A 25,603-nucleotide genomic window follows, 5' to 3' on the forward strand; every position below is an offset into this window, starting at 1 on the left:
ATGTGATGAACATCTTCCTAAACAGAGAATTGGAATATGTGGTATAGCCTCCTTCAAAAAGGAGATCTGGGATGGGGGGACCCTAAATTTCAAATTAGATTTGGAACATAGAGGAGGCTGGAATGCAAGGGAAAGTCAGAAAAACAGTGATTTGGCTTCCTTGAGGGGAGGGAACTGCAAGTTCTCTTGGGTATTTGGCTTTTCTTTGGTTAGTGAAAGGTATGAAACTGTATAGAGGCTATAACCCATGCCCTCACTGACTGGAAGATATATTTATTAATTCAACAAACAGTTACTGGGCAACAATCACTGGAAGATGTAGTGTTACATCCTCTAAGTGCAGAAAAAGATACAAACAAAATATAAGCCTAGGGGTAAGCCACTATGAGAGCCCAAAAGATGAGGGATTAACTCTTCAGTGGAGCTCACAAATGCTTTACATATGGGGCGTCATTGAGCAGAGCCAGAAAGTGCGTACTCCTCAGACACAGAAGACGGCACAAGCCTGCTTCTGGGACCCTCCAGCACACTGGGAGACACAGTATATGGGTTTGAAAGAAACAGGGGATCAAGTCAGACAGACCTAGGTACAAAACCTGCTGTTGTCCCTTGCCTCTTCCGTCCATGCTGGAATCCCTCCTACCTGGGGGAATTTAGTAACATCATTTGTTCTTGAGCTCTAGGCTCTTCTTCTGTCCAGTGAAAAATAATAACAGTATCTATCTCAAAGGCTTCTTAGGTGTCTAAAGCCATGTGTGGCTGACACTTGATAGCCGGCAGCTTCTTTATTCCTCAAGCATGGCCGTTCTTATATTTTATTGTAACTGCCTATTTACTTGTTTGTGCAAGATTGGAAATTCTGTTTCTCCTTGTACCTTAGTCCTTGTATAATTCCTGGCATACAGTAGACACTAAACAAATATTTGTTGACTAGACGAATGGATGGAGGGATGGAGGGATGGATGGATGGATGGATGGATGGATGGAGAGTGGCAACAGCATGATGTCTAATGGGATCTGGGACATAGGGGCCCAGCCTGGTGGATGCAGGGAAGGTCACAGGTGGAGTGCTGGGGACACTTGAAGCTATAAGGCTACGCTGACCTCACAGCGAGAACAGCCTTAGCGTCAAGCTGTTCTGGGAGGCAGAAGTTTTCGGCAATCGAAATGACAAGGTTCGTTTTGAGTTTTGGAAATGTCACTCGGCCCTGCTGTGGCAAACCAATAGGAGTCGGATTGCCAAAGAAAGACGAGAGAACCAGTGAGAGGATATCACAATCGTCCATGTGTGACACGTGCCACAATGTGAGTGATAATGGAGATGGAGAAGTCAGAGGAAAGGCCATTTGGTGGGACTTGTTGGCTAACAGATGTGAGGAGTGAGGGAGAGGAGAAAGTCAAAAATGACCACAGAGATTCTAGAGAGTGTGCAGGGAAGAGTGAGGCACACACGGAGTCTTCCCAGGGCAGAAAGGCTGCCTTTGAGACCCCTGTGGAATATTCAGAGAGAGAGAGTGGCTTGTAGCTCAGAATTCAGGAAAGAACTAAAGACACAAATTCAGGAATTAGCAGACTGTTGTTCAGAGGCCAACAATCTTCGGTGTGCATAAGATTCCCTGGGAGAGTCTGTTAAAAAGTGCATTCTCAGGACCTTCCCTAGAGATTTTGATTAAATGATTCTGGGGCAAGGCTCACATATCTGCATTTTTAAGGCATCCAGAATAAGGCCGATGCAGGCCAAAAAATACCTCACCGTTGGGTGCTTGAAGGTACAGCAGAGCCCTTCCCCTCTCACCATAGGCTGACCTCTGGGAGGACCGATAGGGCAGGGGCTGTTGGAGCTAGACACAGACTGAGGAAGGTAAGAAGACAGGCACCACCCAATTACATCACAGAAGCCAGAAGTGGGGCATTGCGAGGTGAGACGGGGTCTGACACCGAGAGGAGGTCAGGTGTTAGAGTGAGACAGATCGTGGTAGCTGAGGCATAAAGAGGTTTGAGAAAGTGGGGATACAACATGAGTTCTCCCTCCCAGAGGCCTGTGGTTGGAGGGAAGCAAAGGCACGGATGCGGCATGGAGGTCGCACTGAAGAGAAGCTCAGTCTTTGTGCCCCTTCTCCATGTCCCAGTTGGAGCCGCCTGGGGATAGGTGTAGTTGTGAGGATGCCCTGATACAGAACAAGAAGACGGAGGCAGGAAGAGGAGGGAAGTGGGGGATAAGGCAGCAGCGCTGAGGGCTCTGCCCACGGTGGGGTGGTTTCCCATGAGAAGGAGGTCAGCAGAAAGCAGAGGGTGAGAGCCGCTGCCTGGTGCAGGCTCTGGCTGAAGGAAGTCCGGCTCAGCCAGTCTGATATGTATATTTATTCTAGAAGAATGGCCACTAGCAACAGAAAATAGAGATTCTGCCCTCATGGCTCCCAGGAGCCGCCGAGGCAGGCTGGAGTCACAGCTGCTCCCAGAGGGCTCAGGCTTGGCCTGAGGAGGAAACTCTGTGCACAGATGTTGCCTTAACTGGAGCGTTTGCCTTTTTCACTCGCAATGACAGGATTCCTGTGAGTTGTCCCTGTGCCCTCCACTTAACTCTTAATGTAACTGATTTGTGTTGCTGCAATTTCACAGATAAAATGTGAGAAATTTGTTTTTCTCTCTGCAGTCTCCCCCCTCTGGCTTGGCTTTGTTTGCGTTCTCTGTCCCTTTCCCCTACCAGTTCCAGTCATCCAGCCGTTTACATGCCTCATTAAGCACGTCGCACTCTCTGCAGTGCCGGATGTAATCAAGTCCAGAATCTTCCTTCTCTGCACACTAAGGACAGGATGGGAGGATGGGGCTTCTTGCTCAGGGCCCAGAGGGAGCAAAGGGGGTTGGCGAACTGAGAGAAAGTGAGTGACCTCCACAAGGGACAGAGCTGTAGTCAGCAAGCTGAACCCTGGCCACCCCTGCTGTTCATAGGCCTGGCAAGGTTTCAAGGTGCCAAGGGGCTCCCTGTGGGCCTTCCAATGGCTGCACCCACTCAGTAAAGCTAACCAATGCTTGGAGCAAGCTGCTTTGCAATGGTTGGAGCAAGCTGCTTTGCAAAGGTTGCCCATGGTTATGGTTGATGGCTTTTGGAGACCTGTTCCTTGCCCTTTGTTCCCATTGTTTCCCAAATTCAGCACTGACACTTAGAAAACTGAAAGTAACCTGGGAGTTCATCTTGCTCAGCTTTTATGTTTTATGCATGACTTAAGAACAGACAGCATCACAGTTTGTCTGTATCAGAGTCAGGACTGGAGCCCTGTGGCTGCTAGTGTTGACCTCCTCTCCATATCGGGCCACTTTTCCAGCACCTGCAGTTGCCTGGGGCTAAGGGAAGTGGGTGGTCTAAAATGTGCCTGTGAGTTGGCGCTCTGCCTAGGTGACCACTCTGTCCTTGTGGCTCTGTGTGGGGAAAGCAACTGGCGTGATGAAGAAGAAGGATTTCATATCAGTGCCAACAGCTGATTCATCTTGGACGATCACCTACCATGTGGTCACTCACACATTTCTAGTCATTTCAGGTTTCAAACCACTCACCAACCCATTGTCTCCAGTTTTTGTCCTCTGCATTCTTTCAAAATTGCTTGTATCCTATTTTCCTTTGCTCTTTGCTTTTAGGTATGGACTATATAAAAGATGTAGTGTGAGAGAGGCACGCTGTGAGGGGATCACAGGGGCAGAGTCAAAGAGGGCTCTCGGAAAACAGACTGACCGTCTGTGAGAGTAAATACAAATGCACGCCTGCAGATGGGGACTGTGTGTTGGGAAAGTATGAGTATATGGGTTGCAAATGTAAAAATTGTCCTTTACAGGAATTGGTTCAGAAGTAGATAGAAGAAAGGAGAATTTGATGTGGGACTTGGGTCCAAGCAAACTAATAGCTGATATGAGGCTCCATTTGGAAAGTCGCCACGTCCATGATGGGTTGCCAGGTCTTTGAGCTGGACTGCAATAGGAGCGAAGCACTCCGGTGTGGGATTGGGGGGACATCGGCTCAAATCCCAGCACAAGCACTGGTGAGCCAGGGTGTTCTCAGTTATCCGCCTAACCTCACAATTTCCTCAAGTGTTAAATCAGGATAAATATAGTACTTACTTCATAGAGTCACTAAGGGTGATAAAAAAGGAAAAGCACTTAGTCTAGCGCCCTGTACACACTAAATGGTTGGTAATAATTAGGCATAATTATGGGGGCATTGAGGACTAGGAAGAGCATCCCTGGCCAGGAGAAAGAGCAGGTCAACCGGACACTATCTGTCTGATCTTGTGCTGAAACTATTGCCACACAGTCATAGGATCAGAGAATTGTGCCTTGTAGGGACCACAAAAACCAAACATCTTATCCAAAATGCCTTCACTGATTAAAAATATAAAAAGACCCACTGAGACTGACCTTCCCAAAGCCATTCAGCCAGTGAGCAGCATAGGGTGAGACACATACCCCTTCTTCTATGCCATGGCATTTTAATCCCTGACAGCTAAATTGTTGCTGTGACCAATACATTCTTTCTACCCCCATATACATTCACACATTCATTTGTTCCACAAAGTTTTCCTGATGAGCTACTGTGTGTAGATCCTTGTATAAGGTCCTGGGGATTAAGCCAGGTATGGCCCCTATGTTCATGGAGCTTACAGGCTGAAGAGGAAGAAATACTTTAAACAAACAAATTTTGAAATATTAAACAAAAACAAAATTACAACTAGAAGATAAAGTCTGTAGAAACAAGGAACCTATCTGTTGAGTCACTGCTGTCTCCTGATCACATAGAACAGTGCCTGGCTTGTAACAAGTCCTAAATGCATGTTTGTTAAATGAATGCTAGACAATGCCCTGTGTGAGTGCAGCAGTCAAAGGCACAGAATGAGTGGATGCAGAATGGGGGACTGGCCTGGTCAGAGAGGTCAGGAAAGGCTTCCTTCAGGAAGGGATGCTGAAGGCAAGTGTGTGCAACAGGGTGAAGTGAGATAGGGTGGGTTATAGGGATCATGAATGCCGGAGAGGAAGGGCACAGGGGACTTTGGAGGAGAGAAAAGAAGTCCAGTTGAGCAGTGACTCTGGCAGGCATATGAAGGGAAGAGGTGATAGCATGGGCCATGTCACAATAAACGTTGGCAGGTACCAGTAGGAACACAACAGTATTCAGTGAGTCATGCCACTTTGATGAACACTGTCTTATTGACAATTCACAGTGGCACTCTCATGTCCGTGGGTCAGAAAATATCATCCTACGGTTGTAAACTCAGACCTACGGTTTTTGTTTGTGGTCAAATCCACACATCTAACATAGCATTTATGGGATTCTTAACGTATACAATCTTATTTAATCCTGTCACCAGTCTTTTGAAGCAGGCGTTAATATCCCGATAGCACATATGAGGGAAGGAAGGCTCAGCAAGTTTAAGTGAATTGGGATGTGAAGGCTGAATTGGAATGTAAATGTCTGCCTGTGCTATGGGCTGAATTGCATCCCTCTGCTACCAAATGTCTATGTTGATGCTATAACTCCCAGTACATCTGTATTTGGAGGTGGCACCTATACGGAAGTAATTAAGGTTAAATTAGGTCATAAAGGTGGGGCCCTGATCCAATATAGTTAGTGTCCTTATCAGAAGAGACACCCGAAAGCTCCCTCTCTCTCTTTCTCTATGAGAATTCAGAGCAGAAACCATGTGAGGACACAGCAGCTGTCTACAAGCCACGAGGTGTGCCCTCATTAGAGCCGCCTGGGCAGAAACCTGCATCTTGAACTTCTAGCCTCCAGGACTGTGAGATAATAAATGTCTGTTGTTTAAGCCTTCCCATCTGTGGTATTTTGTTATGGCAACACAAGCCAACTAAGACAGTTTTGGCATACACCGGCTGTTGCTAGCAGCTATGAAACACTCCTTTCTTAGTTCATGGCAGAGAGAGACAAGAAGGGCCATTGGGTTGCCAGTCCTGTGCCCTTCTCTGCATCACACTCCCTGCCACTGCAATCCCACCAACCATGGGGATAATGGCAGGTCATGGCAGGGAAGCAACTCAATCCCACCCTATCCTCTCAGTTTTGTTAAGACCAAGGCATGGGTGTTCCTGGTCACTGGGGCGCAGGCAGGACTATACGTCTGTGAGTGCCGTGGATCAAGAGCTGTGGGCAGTGATAGTTGAAGAGCTTATTTCAGGTCTAGAAAATTCAAATGTCAGCCGGGCACGGTGGCTCATGCCTGTAATCCCAGCACTTTGGGAGGCCGAGACAGGCGGATCACGAGGTCAGGAGATCGAGAACATCCTGGCTAACACGGTGAAACCCTGTCTGTACTGAAAATACAAAAAATTAGCCGGGCGTGGTGGCGGGCGCCTGTAGTCCCAGCTACTCGGGAGGCTGAGGCAGGAGAATGACATGAACCCAGGAGGTGGAGCTTGCAGTGAGCCGAGATCGCGCCACTGAACTCCAGCCTGGGTGACAGAGCGAGACTCCGTCTCAAAAAAAAAAAAAAAAAAAAGAAAAAGAAAATTCAAATGTCATCTCTTTGCATGTGACTGAGACCGACATCTTAGAACAGTAGGGTTGAATGTCCTCCGGTTCTGGAAGCATAGCTGAGCACCAGCTACTGCTTCTTCTAAATGCCCCAGCAACTGTGTAAGAGTGTGTGTGTGTGCATGCATGCGTGTGTATGTTTCTCTTCGCTGATGCTCTGGGCAAATGCTCCAATACCTAATGCAGGCTCCATTTCTAGGTCTCATCCAGTACCTATTCATTATTTAAGTGGCCTTCAGTGTTACCCAAGCTCTTTAGTTCTCCTTTCACTTATCTGTAAAATGGGGTTAATAACCTGCCTTGCACAGCATTGACATGATGCCTAGAAACCAGTATACATTTGGTAAATAGCAGATATTATCATTATGAATAATGATCCCAAGTACTTTTATTTTAAAATAAAGTTTTAAAAACTAAACCATTAGCCCTGCTTGCCTTGGGCTAAAAGAATAAAACATTCATAGTAGGGTGACATCCCCATGGAGACAGTTATCTATGAATCCAGTTGGTCTCTGGGCTGGGTTGCTCTTGGTGCTGCTGTGTGCAGAAACAGCAGAATGAGCATCCTCTTCAAACGTGACCAAGTATAAGGTTATTGTTTTGGGGGCAAAAACCCCTTCCCCTGAAACCCATAAATCTATTCCACAGAGTGCATGTGAAAGCCGTCATATTCTACATGCTTTTTATCTAAACTGTGCAAACCAAGCCCCTTGAGGTCTATCTGCCTCAGAGACATAAATTACAGAGGCGAAGCAGGCAAGCCTATCTTTGAAGTAGGCTAAAACTCAAAGGCATAGGCATTCAGGCAGGCAGAGGTAGGAAGGAACATGCTGTACCCACCTGCCACTGCTGATGAGGGGCTTATTTCTAAGACACACACAGCACAATGCACACACAATGCAGAGAGAAAACAAAAGACATAGATCACACATTTCAGATGGTTGGTGGACCAAGTTTAGTTAAGGTCAGAGCTGAAAACTTGTGTCTGAGGTGCACGTGGAAACGTGGATACCTCTCTTCATCCTTCATCCTCTCATCCTACTCATCGGATGCTTCCCTCTAACCAAACCTCAGCAAATAAACAAATACATACGCACATAAAGTATCACAACAAGCTGGTCCTGGCCCATGGTGTGAAATGTTGCAGAAGGATATGGATGCGGCAGTGTGGGAAAATGGAGTCAGGGAGACATAAGGGCTTTAAAGGAGGTCAGTCCGGGCTCCCAAGTCTTCTCCACCCATATGGGAGGGAAAGACCTTCAGAGGCGGTTTGCTGCTCCAGTTGTGGATAGAACAGCCACCTGATAAGGTCTCAGACTGCTACTCCATTCCTCCCCACGGATGAGAACACGAAATGCAAGCAACATGAGAATCATGATGGAAGCAATTGACTAGGTTTAAAGCAACAAATATCACCCCCAGAATCATAGACTCCAACTACAGAAGGCATCTTAAGATTATACAGTTGAATTGGCCCATGGTTCTATTTTTTTTTTTTTTTTTTTTGAGACGGAGTCTCACTCTGTCGCCAGTCTGGAGTGCGGTGGCACAATCTCGGCTCACTGCAAGCTCCGCCTCCCGGGTTCACGCCATTCTCCTCCCTCAGCCTCCCGAGTAGCTGGGACTACAGGCGCCCGTCACCACGCCCGGCTAATTTTTTTTTTTTTTTTTTTTTTTTAGTAGAGACGGAGTTTCACCATGTTAGCCAGGAAGGTCTCGATCTCCTGACCTCGTGATCCACCTGTCTTGGCCTCCCAAAGTGCCGGGATTACAGGCGTGAACCATGGTTCTATCTTCTTTATACAAACACCATTCTATCTGATTCACAATTTGGTTTACTCCTGTTGTAAGGGCAAACCTTGCCTTTTAATGACCATGAAATACCAATTACCATGTAACTATCTCTGCATGGCATGATAGGGGAATGGCAGGGAGAAGTATGTCTTATCTACAGGTGGTGGGTTGAGCAGGATGGATGGACACAGGCCAAGCAGATTGCAACTTCCTCCCTCCTGAGTCCCTCAAGCCTCCCCATGTGGCTGAGCCCGCTGCATCCAGGCTTCTGGCACTCACCATACAATGTGATGCTGGCATTGGTGTTCCCAAGCTTGTTTGTGGCCACACAAGTATAGTTCCCATAATCCTTTTCTGAAACATTGAAGAAAGTCAGAGTGGACATGCGGCCTTTGTTCTCAATCCTCACTCCATCCAGTCCAGTGGCTAACCTGCAAGAGGGAAGGCATTGCCATCTATTCATTCTACAAAGAGGCCCTCCTCCTCACAAAACGCTTCTCTCCAACTAACCTTGTCCTTCAAACTCAAACCCTAAGAACCTCAGTGTCCAACAGGAGGACAAGGGAAACGATGCTTTTACCCAACAGGATAAATGTACTGGCTTCTAATTCCCAATGACTGACATGTCTACAACAAGTCTCAGATTCAGAATCATGGTCAGTTCATTTTGTTCACTTCCCAGCCTCCTCCATGTTTTTCTGGTTGTAAAAGGAGACTTTGTTACAAAAGAGGGTATAAAGCATTTCTGTTTTGCCTTATCTTTCCCCTTTCCTTCATCCCCATCCTTCTCCCATGTGAAGATGGCCCATCAGCTCTGCTTCAGAACTGTCCAGGCATCATTTAAAAGGTACCTGGTATCTTCCTTGAACCACTGGAATTCAGCCATGGGGACTGCAGAGGCTTCACAGCTCAGGATGCCCTTCTGACCGACGGAAACACCAGTGTTCTTGGCTTTTGAGATATAGGGAGGATCTGTGGGAAACACACACACACACACGCACGCACGCACACACACATGCATGCATGCACACAGAGTGATTTCATGAAAGAGAAGAAGGGCACATCCAGCCATTTGCTACGTAAATGGATTACTTGTGACAACCCTCTTTCCCAGTGAAATAATCATTTATTTCAGAAAAAATAACTTGCCTGAAGATATTGCATTGACCCCAACATCTTTTTCAGGCCTCCAAACCTATTCTCAGTTAACAATTCTCTCCATTTGCTGAAAACTCTGGCAGTCACAGGAAGACTCCAGGGACAAATGGCATGGAGGCCATGGTGAGCAAAGCCATTTGATGAAGTATTTTCCTGTTGGCAGCAACTTGGGTCTTTTGGAAAATGGCACTGCCATTACCAGATTGTCTGCCTACTCCCGGTGCCCTCTGTTCCCCAGAACCCCCCGGCTGCAGGTCCACTCACAGTTTACAGTGATTTTTACTTTCCGCACATCGGGCGCAGCGACATCGTTCAACGCGCTGCATTCGTACTCCCCAGACTGGTCTCGCTTGATGTCAGAGATCTCCAGGTACTCATCCTCACTTACAAAGCCCTGGCCTTCTGGGAAGAAAGAAGCAGACAGGAAACAATCAGGAAACCGTGTAACCAGGGACAGAGCCATATTCACATCTAGAGACTGTAGGAGAAGGAAGAGAAAAAGCCATCAGAATGGAGTAGGACATCAAGTCAAAGACAGAGGGCATCAAGTGGCTCAAAAGATACGGCAATGGAAGAAAGATATTCTCTGCTTGTGTCTTGCATCAATGTATTTTCAGCCAAGCCACTTAACTTTTTTAGAGCATTTGGTAAGAAAACATGTCATTATTTTTCTTATATGATTATTGTGATAATTAACTCAGAGATGACATGATAAATACCTCGGTGCATCATCAAACTGATATTTTAAAAGGAATTGTCATGATCAATAATATAATAAAACCATGGAATAACTTTAGAGTATGTTACTGTGGAACACATCTTAATTTTTCATTATGTAGAAATGTTTTTGTATGCAGAATACAAACTACTACTTGTAGAACAAATAAGTAAACATTCCACACTTTAATATAAATAAATGCAAAGTAGTTGGTTTTGTTTCTACCTGTGTTGGAGAAGATAGAGTGAGAATGAACGAACGAGGAAGGACCCCATGATGGCTTTGTAATAGGTGCTCAATATGCATTGGCCAACACAAGTGTGATAGACCCGAATGCTGGATCTGTGGTTGCCAGAATAGCCTAGTGGATTTAATACTCAATTTGGTGGAGCTCCCTGGAGGATTCATTCTCAGGTACCTATGAAACTTGTCATTCATAATTCAAAATATTATGGGCTGCAAAATTTTTGTTGCTTTTATGTCACCATTACAGGTTCTTGCAACAATCTGGCCTCTCCACCTTACCCCTTATATTACTCCCTGTGGTCCAGTGCAAACACAACAGACCCTCTGTCTTCCATCACAAATGTTCTGGATTCTGTCAAAACACTGAGATCCCTCGAAAACCAAGATGAAGCCCAAGGATAAGGCACAGCCATTTGCCTTTCTTATAGGCCTGCAGTCCTGAGGGCCACAGTAGTTTTCAGGGCAACAAAAATGTTAGCTTTCCCCACAAGTTTGTGAAAGCATGTTCTGATCCAATGGGTTTGGGTCCACCGTGGGTGTGAAGCAGGAAGGTGTCTGTGGAGGGGATGGGCTGGTGTGTAGGGCATAGGGTGTGGAGCAGGAACGTGTCTGTGGAGTTGGGATGGTGTGCAAGGTATAGGGTGGGCAGCAGGAGGCTGGAAGGTGGGGACAGTGTGTAGGGTGTAGGGTGTGCAGCAGGAACGTGTCTGTGGAGATGGGCTGGTGTCCAGGGCGTAGGGTGGGCAGCGGAAATGTGGAGGGGGTGGGCCAGTGTGCAGGGTGTAGGATAGACAGCAGGATGGTGGAGGGAGTGGGCCGATGTACAGGGTATAAGGTGAGCAGCAGGAAGGTTTCTGTGGAGGTGGGCCAGTGTGCAGGGTGTAGGGTGTGCAGCAGGAAGGTGGAGGAGGTGGGCTGGTGTGTAGGGTGTAGGGTGTGCAACAGTGAGGATCTGTGGAGGTGGGCTGGGGCATAGGGGGTAAGGAGGCAGGTACTTGGGTGCCCTGACTCTGCTCCAAGTCTAAGCCTTGGGGGCTTCCACCACCTACCTGCCCATTTCCCCAGACTGTGTGCTTTCTGGCTCTTGCTGTCTTCCTTGCCTCCATGTCTTACCCCAGGTCATGCCCAACCAGGGAGTACCATCGGTCTCTGGGTACTGGCTACCAATCTATGTATAGAAATGTCACTGCAAATCAGCACCATTCTGTTAGCCCAAACTGTGCACTTTCATGGAGGAAATAATTCATTGGCTAGTGGGAGCAATTCACTTGCCTGGCTACCCTCCTCAAGCCTGGTCCTGAGGACAGGGTCCCAAAACGTACTCACAGATGTGAGGTTCAGAGTCACTGGGAAATCCGGGTGAACTCATATAAGGAGTGGCTGAAGGGTGCCGGGTGGAATATCTCCAGAGTGAAGAAACGGGGTATGAAACAGCGACCACACCTAGCCTAGGATCCGAGTGTCTCTCCCGAATGATGCTGCTTGCCCCAGATGGTCCCAGGCACCAGACGGGAACTTAGACAATTTCAAGGAAGAAACTCCAGAGCACGGGCCAGCTGGATCTGGGTTAAGTCCCCATTTGCTGGGTGGTGCTGCTGGATCAAAAGCCTCTACCACAGCAGACATAATGATCCAGGTTAGTTCATATCCTAATTCTTCAAGGTGCACTACGGACATGCAAACACTTTCTTGCCCTACTCCCTTTATTTCTACATAGGCTAACAGAATATCACAGTGAAAGGGATTCTGAGATTACTTTTTAAATAAAATTTAACAAAGAAAAGTTAGTTGATCAGTCTGAGCATTTTTAAGGATTAAACTACAATGGAATCAAACACATCAAAATGATGTTCCACACTCACCTCACCATTTTTTTTCCAGCAAGAAATAAATGTGGTAGGATGAGAAGCCTGGCTTTCTACTACTATGGCTCCATTATTTTTTCAAAATGTACCACAGAGGATTTTGCCATGAGTAATTAAATTGCATTGCATTTAACCAAACACATGGGCTACCTGCTGAGGGCCTGGCTGGAGTCTCAGGCAGGGTCAACATTCCCCTTGCCTCAGAGAGAAGAAAGCCCCAGATCACGCTGCTCGGTGGACCTGAGCCAGATGCCTTAAAAGCTCCAGATAAAGTGAGATCCACGAATGCCAGTGGACTTAGAAATGTCGACCTACACATAGGGAGGGGACGGCTTCACAGAAGGGGGAGGCCCGTGTGCATCTGCATGGGTAAGACAGGTCCTGCATCCTTCCAGCAGAATTACCAGATGACACGGCAGCCTCTGGAATGTGGGATTTCTTTCCACTGTCTGTGATGCTGTTTTTATGGGACCAGTTATGCAACAGCAGAAAAGGAAGGGAGGAAGAAAAAGTGCATCTCATGTAAAATGGGGATCGTTATAATACTACCTCATTAAGTGGAGAAAATGAATTTTGTCAAGCTTGTACAATGAAGTAAGCGCTTCTCAGATTTTAATTTGCATATAAGTTCTTCAGAGATTTTTCTTTTTAAATATAGATTCTGATCCAGTAGGTCTGGAGTGGGGTCTGGGATTCCACATTTCTGACACATGCCCAGGGGCTGCCTCCATGGCTGGGACGGGGCCCACATCCTGAGCAGTGAAGCTGTGATGCCCCATGCCGCACTGTTCATGGGCTTTCTCCCACCCACACACCTGAAGTCCTCTAGGGTCAGCGTGTTAGGAAAATATACTAAGAGCCCCTCAGGCTGAGACTGTTGTGGAGCCTGCCCCTCCAAAGACTCACTGTTTTGGGGGTTTAGGGCTCAGTAGGCTGGCTACATTGAGGCTGAGGATCAGGACGCATGGTTTCTTCACGATCTTCCCACAAAACATGCATCCTCGCCAAAACATGTTCCCTTGTTGAAAAATGGAAAATGTTGTTGAAACTTCTCTCCATCTCAGACTCGGTGAAGGTGACTTACATGTTATTTTCTTAACTCCTTTGAATGCTGGGTGAGATTTTTAAAGCAGAATGAATCTAGGTTGCTACATGACTGGAGACTTAGGAAGCTGTAGGGCTGCCCTCTCCGGTTCTGGTTGTAAAATGTAAAATCCTGATTCCAGTCTGCAGATAATGGGGCAGAAGGCAATCAATGTTTTAATCCTCTCTACTAGCTGCCAGGAAACCAAATTGCTGACTATGAACTAAAAGAAGGGAAATGGGCAGGGAGAAACAGATGAGGGAGGAACAGGATAGGATAGGAAGGAGAGGGAGGAGGAGGAAGGAAAGAAAGACAGAGGTGGGGCAAGCAAGATGGCCTGTGAGCCATTGGAAAGATTCTAAAGACATGTTCACCAAGGACTTTTTTTAAAAGGCTATAAGACTGCAATATTTTCCTTGTCAAACAGGAACTGCAAGTCTGCTCAACAGTTTTGCTTTACAGCGAAATGTCCTGTACTATGACAATAAGCCAGAGGCATTATGGGCCTGCTCTAAGCACTCCAGCATCCTAATACAACATGGTTGGAAGCAACAGAAAGCAGATTCTGAATCATTGGCAGAAATGCATAAAAACCAAGGCTGTTTCCATGGAAAGAGTGCTTCAAAGAAGATGAGTTCAATTCACTGCATTAGCAAAATTAAGATCTGCAAAAATACAAATGAGGCCATTCATCAGGGGATATGGGGGTCCTTGCCTCAGATGCATGATGCATCCTTGGGGATAGAATGAGCAAAAGCCTCAGGGTTATGTGGATCTAAGGGGGCTTCCTCGGTAGGGCACACATTCTGACAGCACAGTCACAGAATACAAAGAGCATGCAACATCCACAAGTAGGGTCTGTTCTGCTAGAAATGGAGGAACAGACAGAGAAACAACTTATGGGAGAAGGACCACTGGCCGGCCTGCTGGCTCTGACCTCACTGCACTTATTCTGCTCACATCCAGGATGAGCAAGGTGTTGCGTCAGACTCTGTGGTGAGGGAATGGGGGCAGAGATGATGTGGAAAACAAGGACCTTCACCTTGGGTAGTCTGCAATCTCATGGGGCCAGGACTCAAAGTGGTTTATATTTTTCCGCATCTCAATTTTTTAGTTCTTTGTCATTTCTAGATCCCTCAAGTAAGGTGTAGTGAGTCAAAAAGATTTATTAGAGCTGAAAGGATCCTAAGCATTTGGGAATGAAAAAGATCAAACAGGAAATCCAGAGCAAAATATGGGGGCCTTCCTGACCTACTTCTTTTCTTTCTCCCTTTATGTCCTTTTGTGCCAGCGATATCTCAGCCCTCATTCTTGCATCCAGTTCTCCTGTTTATTGCCTCAGCCAGTTCCTTAGAGTTATAAAGTTGAAAGAAACATGAGGGGTCAAAGATTTTAGCCTTCCACTTTTTAGATTATACAAAGTCCTGACAGAATATCTTGTCTTCTCTGTGAATACCTCTGGGGACAATTTTAGGAGGTGAAGATAGGGTTTGGGAGTGTCCCCACCCAAATCTCACCTTGAATTGTAATTATCCCCACGTGTCAAGGGCGGAGCCAGGTGGAAATGATTAAATCATGGGCGCAGTTCCACCATACTCTACTCGTGGTAGTGAGGAAGTCTTATGAGATCTGATGGGTTTATAAATGGGAGTTCCCCTGCACAAGCATCTTGCCTGCTGCCATGTAAGATGTCCTTGACTCTTCCACTATGATTGTGAGGCTTCCCCAGCCATGTGGAACTGTGAGTCAATTAAACCTCTTTGCTTTATAAATTACCCAGTCTCGGGTATGTCTTTTTTAGTAGCATAAGAACAGACTAAAACAGGTGACCGATCTCTTTGTTGGTCTATTCCCAGTTTGCAACAACAACAACAACAACAACAACAACAACAACAACACTTTGTATTGAGGCAATCCCCATCTGGTTTCTCCATTTGGAATGATTAAAAGTCACCCACAAGCATCCCCACCCTGACTGTCCTTCTAGGTTTGCTGTCTAGGGCATGGCTCTACCTGCAGACACTGAGCCGAGATAAAATGTCAGCACACCTGCTGCAGCGTGTACCAGACCTGCCGAGGTAACACACAGAGGAACATTTCTGGGGGCTTGTGCTACCAAGGAAAAGAACAACAGGAGATGAGGGCAGTGAGGAGGATCTAGGGTTTCAGGAGGCAGCCACACAGGGAGGACAAGGTGTGGGGAAGGGAAGTGGGAGGAGCAAGAAAGCAAGAGGGAAATGAGCTGCCGGAAGGAAGCCAGTGGGAGTGGGCAGAGTGTGGCCACTCGGGTCTTTTTGGCTCACATGGTTGGGTTTCTGGGAAAACAAGAAAAGGAGTTTCCCTGCTGCCCAGCAAGAGAGACTATTACAGATGATTCTGATCAATACTGAATTTGCAAAGTTGGAATCAAATGTCCAGGTGATTGGTGATCAAGTACCTCTGGCCTATAAGGCCACAACTAGGCTGCCTGAACCATCTTAGAAACAAACCTTTTACCCACTCTCGAAAGCTGGGTTCAAGCTGTCAAGGAACACAGATTTTACTTTGCAATGGAAGAACCATGCTTGTAAATATCTGCTGGACATCCCGTCATGGACATCTGGATCAAGATAGACCACAGGAAGGAGCTAAGGCTGCCTGAAACTGCCCCCTCCCCACTGCTTCTCATCCTTGACGTGTACAGGGAAAGGTAGAGACCGTCAAAAGTTCCTGAGGAAACATGTGCCTGAATCCTATCACTCATCTTTCTTTCCCTGCAGGATTTTGGCTAATAGAACATAATCACAAAACTGAGCCATGAGCAGATCAAAACATCAGCTGGACTATAATCCCCACTTGGGATCCAAGGCTGACATGAGGTTCTTGCCTTTCTCCCTGAGAATTAGAGACAGTGGGGTTTGCACAGTAGAATGCTTGACTTTAGTACTTAGTCGCAGGCTCAAAATGGAGCCGAGAGTACGAGCTGTGTTGCAATGCAGAGTCTGGAGCAAGGAGGACGCCAGACCCAGGTAGCAGGCCATGGAGGCGATGGAGACACAGGAGTGATGCCCTCACTTCTAGATGGCAGCCTTATGTCTGCTTAACTAGGCCCAATAGATGACCGAGCAACCACTTTACCATGACGTTGGTCACCAACCTCCCATGGGGGAGGCAAAGAGTGGACAGGGTGGAGGAAAGCTGCCCTCTAGAAACCTCTGAGGGCTATGAATAGGGCTTCTCCTTTTATCCTAGAGATCTTCTGGCATCCTTCTCCATCACATACCTCCTGACATGAGAGCCCCCTTCTTTTGAAGGATACACATCAGAAACATGCTTGAATTTGGAATTATGGTAGGGTTTTAGCATTTGGGACCCAGTATGGCTCATATAACCTGAGTGTTGTACTGTCTACCCTTCTTCCTAGTCCACTGTCCAAGTTGCAAGCACCCTGAGTAGACATCACATCTTCTACTTCCTTAACTCCTTAACAGCAGCTAACGTAGGCTAAGCACACAGTATGTGTTCACGTTATGCCTGATGGCTAGGTTTGAAAACTGAATCCCTGCAGAACTCCCCCTCTCCCTCTCCTATTTAATCCACTCTCTTTCTGCCAGACTCTTCCTCCACATTATCTGCCCCCCACTCTGCCCCCCACCCCAACCTCCAATCCTTGACTCTCCCTTAGACCCCTACTGGCAACAAGCAACTCTGAGCTCGCCCTCTTTAATTAAACCAAGGAGTGTGGACTGCAGTACATTGCAGCCTTGCCTGCTCCCAAATTCCAGATTTGTTACCTTTGCCGCACTGGAGTTAATGAAAAGTGTGATAAGCCCACTGTTCCATTTTCCTTTAATTAATACAAGCAACTGATTGTGCTAAAGTCATTTTGGTTTGGAGGCCAAGCCCCTGGTCAATGTCTCACTTGCTGGCAGTGACAGAAGCTTTGTCTTGGGCTCAGAAAACTTTCTCAGACTGTGGCCACCAGGACCTCCTCTTGGGAAGAGTGGCTTGCCCCCATCCAGGGCTGCCATGCTGGCTGCCTTCCCTGAGGCTGACAGTAAGTTGGCTAATCACAAGATCAATGTGTGACCGTGAAAGTTAACTGTGCTTCCAGCGGGGGAAGGAGTACATTAATAAAGATCTCCACAGCTGGGGGCTCAGAGGAATTTCCTGGCAGGGGTGGGAGTTTTCTAGATCTTCCCTTCCATGCGTGCGTGAGGATGATGCAAGTGTTTAATGCCCCTCATCGTCAGGCCGGGAGTAACTGAGGATGACACAAAGACAGAAGGACTCAAGTGACTCCTCCAGTACAACTGTCCCCAAAGAGAAACTCTCATACACTGGGACCCTTGAACTCTTTACCGGGAAGAGTTAAAGAGGAAAGGATGTAAAGGGTTTTGTTTTGTAAGTGGAGGAGAAGAAGGGATGTCAAGGAAACTGTCTGAAATCATGTTTAAGAGGACACACCAAAAATAGATGTTCTCATCCCTGGTGGGTCATGAGACTTACCCAAGGAGCACTTTAAAAATAGACTCTTGCCTTCGTGCTAATGGATTGGTGAACAGGGTCTGGGCTGGGGGTCCCAGCACCAGCATCCTCTAAAACTTCCCAGGAGACTCTAATGTACAGTCAGGGGTGAGAATTCAGGGTTGGTAAGTTGAGGACTCCTGTTGCTTTCATTTTCCAAGTTCCAGTTCCACATGTATTCTCCCAGGCTTCCTCTGCTGAGAAGTCATTCAGAGCCAAGGAGTATATGAGGATGTGCACATCTCACAGTGTGCTCAGAGCTCCTGTCAACTGTCAGCCTCTATGCAAAATATACCATCATGATGTCAACAGCAGCAGCTTTATCGTAGGTGAGTCCGGAAAAATAAATCTTTTTGTGGGGTAGGATGGTGATAGCCAGGGTCAGTCTCCAGCGGCTAGGGATCCCCAGATAGTCCAACGAAGAGCATGAAGACAAGAGGCTTCTTTCCAAAGCATGGTGAAGAGGTGCGTTTAGCTTGGCTCTGCTTGTGTCTCTCTCTCTCTTTTTTTTTTTTTTTTTTTTTGAGATGGGTTCGTTACATGTGGGAAGAATCAAGACACAACATTTTTAGGATTTAGATGATACTGTTGACTCACTGGGAGTGGTTCTGAGTGAGTGTCACAGAAACAGCCAGGGTACCTGTGAGGATGTGGCACATTCCCTTTAAATGAAAGTGCAGCGTGTGTGCCAGAAAAGGAAGAGAGGAGCTAGACAGAGAGAGGCAGAGAAGGGAGGGAGGAGGGGAGGAAGAGAGAGAGAATATGAGGATGCAAAACACTAGAATTCCATATAGGCACACAAATGACTGAGGATAGAAGCTTAAATCCATTTGATGAGCAGAGTAGCCTATTTGGGCCTAAAAAAAGTTGCTAGCATTTTTATTCTAAAAAGTATTAAAAATAAACTGAAACTAACAGTTCAGACCCAAACAATGCAGAGGTATAAGGAGAAAAATCATTATTTTTAAATAGCAGAGCTTAAACAGCTAAGTTATTGACAAAATGTTTAAGTACACTTGAAAAGTTTTTATTTATTTTATACATTTTCCTCTTATGATTATGATTATTTGGATTCTAAACCAACAGGGTTATTTTTAGTATTAACAAGTAAAAGTGAAATGAGTTCTGAGAAGTAAAAGTACTGCTTTAAAAAAACCTTCATAATTAAACAACAGCATTTTTTTTTCAGAAACCTGATCAATGCATGGAAGGAGACACTGCCTCTTTCATTTACAGTGTCTTAAGAAAGTTGCCTTAACCTTGTCTACAGCAGCCTACTCAAGCACAGCCAGTCACCCAGGCCCAGTTTCTTCAAGAAGGCTATATTTTTGTAGTACAGGAATGTCTTGTGTCCTGGCATGGTCAGTGGACTGCCAATACTGTGTTACCTAAGGGTGCTTTGGGACAGTGGCTTCTTGAGCCCAAAGCAGACCTACAGGGCTGGCATCTGCCAGCAGGTGGGCAATATACAAAACCTTCAATTAGTTATAACATCAAAGTAAATCCTTTGCCCTTCACTTGCCTTTGGGGGAATTAAAACTTTCCTTCTAATGCCAACTGCATCTGATTTGCTTTCCCTGAGGATTAATTTATTTGTATAGCAGCATCAGGAATGCCTTTGTTGTTTTCATAAGTCGGGTGGACCCATAGTTACGTTTTCCTGGGACAGTGCCAGTTGACACCTGTCTTCCCAGCGTACTTTTTATTTTTTTCTTTTGAGACAGAGTCTTGTGCTCTGTTGCCCAGGCTAGAGTGCAGTGGCACGATTTTGGCTCACTGCAACCTCCACATCCTGGGTTCAAGCAATTCTCCTGCCTCAACCTCCTGAGTAGCTGGGACTACAGGTGCACATTGCCATGCCTGGCTAATTTATTATTATTATTATTATTATTATTATTATTATTATTATTATTTTAGTAGAGATGGGGTTTCACCATGTTTCCCAGGCTGGTCTCGAATTCCTGAGCTCAGGAAATCTGCCTGCCTTGGCCTCCCAAAGTGCCAGAATTACAGGCGTGAGCCACCACACCTGGCCAACAGCATACTTCTTAACTGTCATCTTTCATTCTTTAAAGTGCACTGGTCTGGATCATAAGCCAGATGGCCAACATACTCCTGGTCTACTGAAAGGTCTGCTGTCAGGCCGTAGGGCCTTAGGTACTGGTGGCATCTTACCCTGAGCCTGGGGCAGGCCCAACACTCAATCTTTTTAAGAGAGGCAGTGGCGTTCTGGCCAGGGCAATCAGGCAGGAGAAAGAAATAAAGCATGTTAAATTAGGAAAAGAGGAAGTCAAATTGTCCCTGTCTGCAGATGACATGATTGTATATTTAGAAAACCCCACTGTTTCAGCCCCAAATCTCCCTAAGCTGATAAGCAACTTCAGCAAAGTCTCAGGATACAAAATCAATGTGTGAAAATCACAAGCATTGTTATACACCAATAACAGACAAACAGAGCCAAATCATGAGCGAACTCCCATTCACAATTGCTTCAAAGAGAATAAAATACCTAGGAATAAAAGGGATGTGAAGGACCTCTTCAAGGAGAACTACAAACCACTGCTCAATAAAATAAAAGAGGACACAAACAAATGGAAGAACATTCCATGCTCATGGATAGGAAGAATCAATATCGTGAAAATGGCCATACTGCCCAAGGTAATTTATAGATTCAGTACTGTCCCCATCAAGCTACCAATTATTTTCTTCACAGAATTGGAAAAAAGCTACTTTAAAGTTCATATGGAACCAAAAAAGAGCCCGCTTTGCCAAGACAATCCTAAGCCAAAAGAACAAAGCTGGAGGCATCATGCTACCCAACTTCAAACTATACTACAAGGCCACAGTAACCAAAACAGCAGGGTACTGGTACCAAAACAGAGATATAGACCAATGGAACAGAACAGAGCCCTCAGAAATAATACCACACATCTACAACCATCTGATCTTTGACAAACCTGACAAAAATAAGAAATGGGGAAAGGTTTCCCTGTTTAATAAATGGTGCTGGGAAAAATGGCTAGCCATATGTAGAAAGCTGAAACTGGATCCCTTTCTTACACCTTATACAAAAATTAATTCAAGATGCATTAAAGACTTAAATGTTAGACCTAAAACCATAAAAACCCTAGAAGAAAACCTAGGTAATACCATTCAGAACATAGGCATGGGCAAGGACTTCAGGTCTAAAACACCAAAAGCAATGGCAACAAAAGCCAAAATTGACAAATGAGATCTAATTAAACTAAAGAGCTTCTGCACAGCAAAAGAAACTACCATCAGAGTGAACAGACAACCTACAGAATGGGAGAAAATTTTTTCAATCTACTCATCTGACAAAGGGCTAATATCCAGAATCTACAAAGAACTCAAACAAACTTACAAGAAAAAAACAAACAACTCCATCAAAAAGTGGGCAGAGGATATGAACAGATACTTCTCAAAAGAAGACATTTATGCAGCCAACAGACGTATGAAAAAATGCTCATCATCACTGGTCATCAGAGAAATGCAAATGAAAACCACAATGAGATACCATCTCACACCAGTTAGGATGGCGATCATTAAAAAGTCAGGAAACAATAGGTGCTGGAGAGGATGTGGAGAAAGAGGAACACTTTCACACTGTTGGTGGGACTGTAAACTAGTTCAACCATTGTGGAAGACAGTGTGGCGGTTCCTCAAGGATCTAGAAGTAGAAGTACCATATGACCCAGCCATCCCATTACTGGGTATATACCCAAAGGATTATAAGTCATGCTGCTATAAAGACACATGCACACATGTTTACTGTGGCACTATTCACAATAGCAAAGACTTGGAACCAACCCAAATATCCATCAGTGATAGACGGGATTAAGAAAATGTGGCACATATACACCAAGGAATACTATGCAGCCATAAAAAAGGGATGAGTTCATGTCCTTTGTAGGGACATGGATGAAGCTGGAAACCATCATTCTCAGCAAACTATCACAAGGACAAAAAAACCAACATCGCATGTTCTCACTCATAGGTGGGAATTGAACAATGAGAACACTTGGAAACAGGAAGTGTTCTCACACACCGAGGCCTGTCATGGAGTGGGGGAGGGGGGAGGGATAGCACTGGGAGACATACCTAATGTAAATGATGAGTTAATGGGTGCAGCACACCAAGATGACACATGTATACATATGTAACAAACCTGCACGTTGTGCACATGCACCCTAGAACTTAAAGTATAATAAAAACATAAAAAATAAAAAAAAATAAAAAGAGAGAGGCAGTGGCTTAGGACCAAATAGGGTGTGGCCGCTCCAATGTAGGACTCTGCTGGACTGATGGTCAAGAAAGATTCTGTGTGCTCTCTTTCTCCCAGAGCTCCAGGCTCATCAGCTATACTCTTCTATGGGAGACAGACAATTGCAGTTGGTTGGAGCCTAAGCCGACCAGAGAGGGAATCAGCATCGCAGCCCCCAGGAGAAGGAAAGCCAGCTGGGGCTCAAGAGCTCCTGGCTCAAAGTCCTGGCAGACCAGGTACCAGAGCTTCCTCTTTCTGAAGTGGTTGGGAAGGCCCAGAGCAATGAGAGAAACAGTCCTATGGTCTTTTCAGGGTATTGGGGAAATGCTCTTTTGAGAAACAGCACAGCCTAGTTTCTGCAGATGAGGCCTGGATGCAGCCTGACTCCTTCCTTCCTCTCTTTCTTCCCTTTTATTCGATGCTCTTTCTTTTATCCTTTCCCTATATTAGTTCCTGGCATCACAGCTGCTTAACAATGATGCCAACCTTCAGCATTTATCAATATTTTCAAAATACTTGTATTAGCTTATAGGCAAAGTACCCACTAACCCAGGCAGCACAATTGGCATGCAAGCCATAACCACAGACATCCTGCACACTTCGCAGAGCATAAAGGTCTGAGCTCTGAAGCGTCACGGGGAGATAGCGTTGCTCATGCACTGGGCCCTAGTGTGCACTGAGGGGAAAGCGTTAGGAGCTGTGCACTCAAGGGGCGAAGTCTCCACTACGGGCGGGGGTCCCTTTGAAAACTTTCCTGTCAAGGGCTCTTCTCATCTGTACCTTGTGCTATTCTAGGCAAATCTGTCTCCCACTTACCATCTACCTTGGACTATGATAAACTGACTTCTCACCAAAGGCATCTGTCTTGCTAACCTCCCTCCTTAGCCTAGTCACCCAAGAAGTCACTGTATACGACCTTCTGTGACTCATGCTAACTGTAGAACTCAAGGAGGAAACCACTGAATTCGAGATCAGAAGACCAACGATCTAATCCCAGTTTTGTCACGAATATGTGATTTTCAGTAAGTGTTTTCAGCCCTTCAAACCTCAATTATTTTTTCTATCAAATACAAAAATTGCATTGGATGAACTCCAAGGTCGCTGTCTGTTTTAATATTTTATAACCTTTCATCACCGAGCAAGATGGTCTATGACTAAGAATCCCAAATAATTCCTTAAGTTCTGGAAATCTGATAATCATGGCATTGATGGACTGGGTTCCAACCCAGGAGCTCAGGGTCCCTGTCCCACAAGGGAGCATAAGTTCCCTGCAGAGCTGGCCCAAGCCATACTGGCTTTATTTGAGGTCTTGACAGTCCATGCACAAAAACAGAGACACTGTGACAATTTCAAGGTAGCTCTCATCTGTCACTGTGCTTTAGCTGCTTGGTGATGGGGAGGAAAGAGAGGTTTTGACAATTATGAAGGACTATGTGTGTCTGAACGTAATGTCTTGTGTTAATGGGGGAAATTAATTCTTTCCTTTCCTTTCTAAGACTCTATTCATGTAGATCTTGACAAGTAGCTGTTCTTTCCTCCCTCCCCTTGATGAGTAGACTGGAATAATGTCTCATAGGTGTAACTAATCATCCACTTAGATGATTTGAGGCCCATTTTCATGCGTCTTAGGGTACACTTCAAATGCAGGAAAATGATACTTCTACCTACTTTCTGTCCTCCTCGCCTTTACTAAAAATGTCCCTTCTTAGTTACATGGCTACTTCGCTAATCCTTCCCACCCAGATACAGAGCAACCACGAAAGGGGCCTACAGGACAGTGAAGACAATTCCAGTACGATGCCCAAACTTTCAGCTTCACATCAACAGTTATAACTGGCCCGTGACTACGGCAGCTCAGTGCCAACAGGTTCAGAGAGGCCAAATGGAAGCTGAGGAGATCAAGGTTTCGGCCTTTGCTCTGCCACTAACTAGCCAGGACCCCTGAGCAGGCCACTTTACTTCATCCAGCTTCAGTTTCTTTATCTGCAAAACGAGGGGACCCAGTGAACTCAATTCTTAGGTCGCTCAGCCACCACTCTTTCCTGGCTCTTTTCCTGATGGTCTTTCTGGACCAGAAGATCGGGATTCTGTGCACTCACCCCCAGTTCTTGGACAGCACTCAACATTTGATTTGGGCTCAGAGCTTCTAGGAAGTGAAGTCTGGAGGTGTGAGTTCTGTTTCTGCCCCAGAAACCTGGGCTGGCTCTGGTTCTGGGAGATGGAGCCTTGAGAATGCTGTGATGTGACATGTGGCTGCAGCCAGGGCTGGTCGTCCTCCAAAGCTCCCTGCCCAGGCCCCAGGGGAATCCCCTGCCCTCCTTGCTGGGTCTTCATGTGCTTCCTCATCACCACACTCAAGGCCTGGATCAAATGAACACATCTGACCTAGAAAGGAAGGAGGACCCTGCCAGTTCCTAGACTGTTTCCTACTAGCCCAGATTAGTTTATCAGTTTTGTTTTTGTTGCCTTAGGGAGCATGGAGCCTCCGTCTTCTTGGCAGACAATGTTGCTGTGAGGGAGAAAAACAAAGAGGATTGGAAGGTGACTAGGGCTCCAACAGAGCAAGCCTGGACTGCAGGATCGTGGATAGAAACAGGTAGTTTGGAAGGGGCTGCTGCACAGGAAACCATATGGGGCAGGTGCTGGAGCCTGGTGCCTCGACGGTGGTGTCTGCAGATTTTTAGGGCTGCCCATAGAGGGGTCTTCCGCAGAAAATGAGTCATAATGGAGAGGCAGCCACCCTTCCAATGCGGTGAGCTTACTCTACTTCCACTGGACTCTAGAGGTTTTCTTTTTTCAATTATAGAATATTGTATCCTGAGAGTAAGTCATGAAATTAATGTAAACAACAGTGTGATATTTATTGCTTTCTGCATATTATACACACATACACAGACAGACACACAAGTGGCATAAATGCATGGCAGTAAAGGAAGTAAGATGCAGGGTGATTCTTTTCAAACTTTCCTCACCATTGAGGAAATAACACCATACTAGGCTCAGGAGTGATTACGACTTTCTGTGTCCATTTGGATAAACTGTGTAACCACCCTAGGCTTCCTGTTCTATCTTTAGTGAAAATAATGGGGTGGGGTTTAGTGATTTCTAAAAAGCATTAACTCTAATTTTCGATAGTCAGTAGGTGGTTGAAAAGTAATATGTGTTTCTTCCAACCATTGACTCAATGTGTGTGGTGTGTGTGTGTGTGTGTGTGTGTGTGCCTAGGTGTGTGTGTATAAAGAAAAACACAGCTAAATAAGGAATAAATCTCACCTAGAATCCCATGAGAAGAGACAAAGCAATAAGAAAGCCCAAAGAGGCTTGAGCTTAGCAAATCAGAAGGCAATTCATCTTGAGAAGAAAACAAGTGATATTTACATTATTAAATCACAATTACAAAGCAAATCAGCTGCAG

General features: G+C 45.8%; 1 protein-coding gene across 9 annotated transcripts in view; it reads right to left on the reverse strand.

Moving 5' to 3' along the window:
• OPCML (opioid binding protein/cell adhesion molecule like) overlaps window positions 1-25,603 on the reverse strand; it is a 1,155,658-nt gene that overhangs the window by 13,230 nt on the left and 1,116,825 nt on the right. For 3 of the 9 annotated variants that reach the window (XM_005580193.4, XM_065529261.1, XM_005580191.5), the window contains 4 exons: window positions 9,752-9,889; window positions 9,181-9,301; window positions 8,609-8,760; window positions 7,376-7,402 (listed from right to left, as the gene is read on the reverse strand). In XM_005580193.4, coding sequence (XP_005580250.1) covers window positions 7,376-7,402; window positions 8,609-8,760; window positions 9,181-9,301; window positions 9,752-9,889 — 438 coding nt within the window. The remainder of the gene's footprint in view (window positions 1-7,375; window positions 7,403-8,608; window positions 8,761-9,180; window positions 9,302-9,751; window positions 9,890-25,603) is intronic. The other 6 variants (XM_074015668.1, XM_005580192.5, XM_074015669.1 and 3 more) reach the window with 3 other exon arrangements.

Source organism: Macaca fascicularis, chromosome 14, assembly GCF_037993035.2.
Source record: "Macaca fascicularis isolate 582-1 chromosome 14, T2T-MFA8v1.1".
Lineage (NCBI taxonomy): Eukaryota > Metazoa > Chordata > Mammalia > Primates > Cercopithecidae > Macaca > Macaca fascicularis.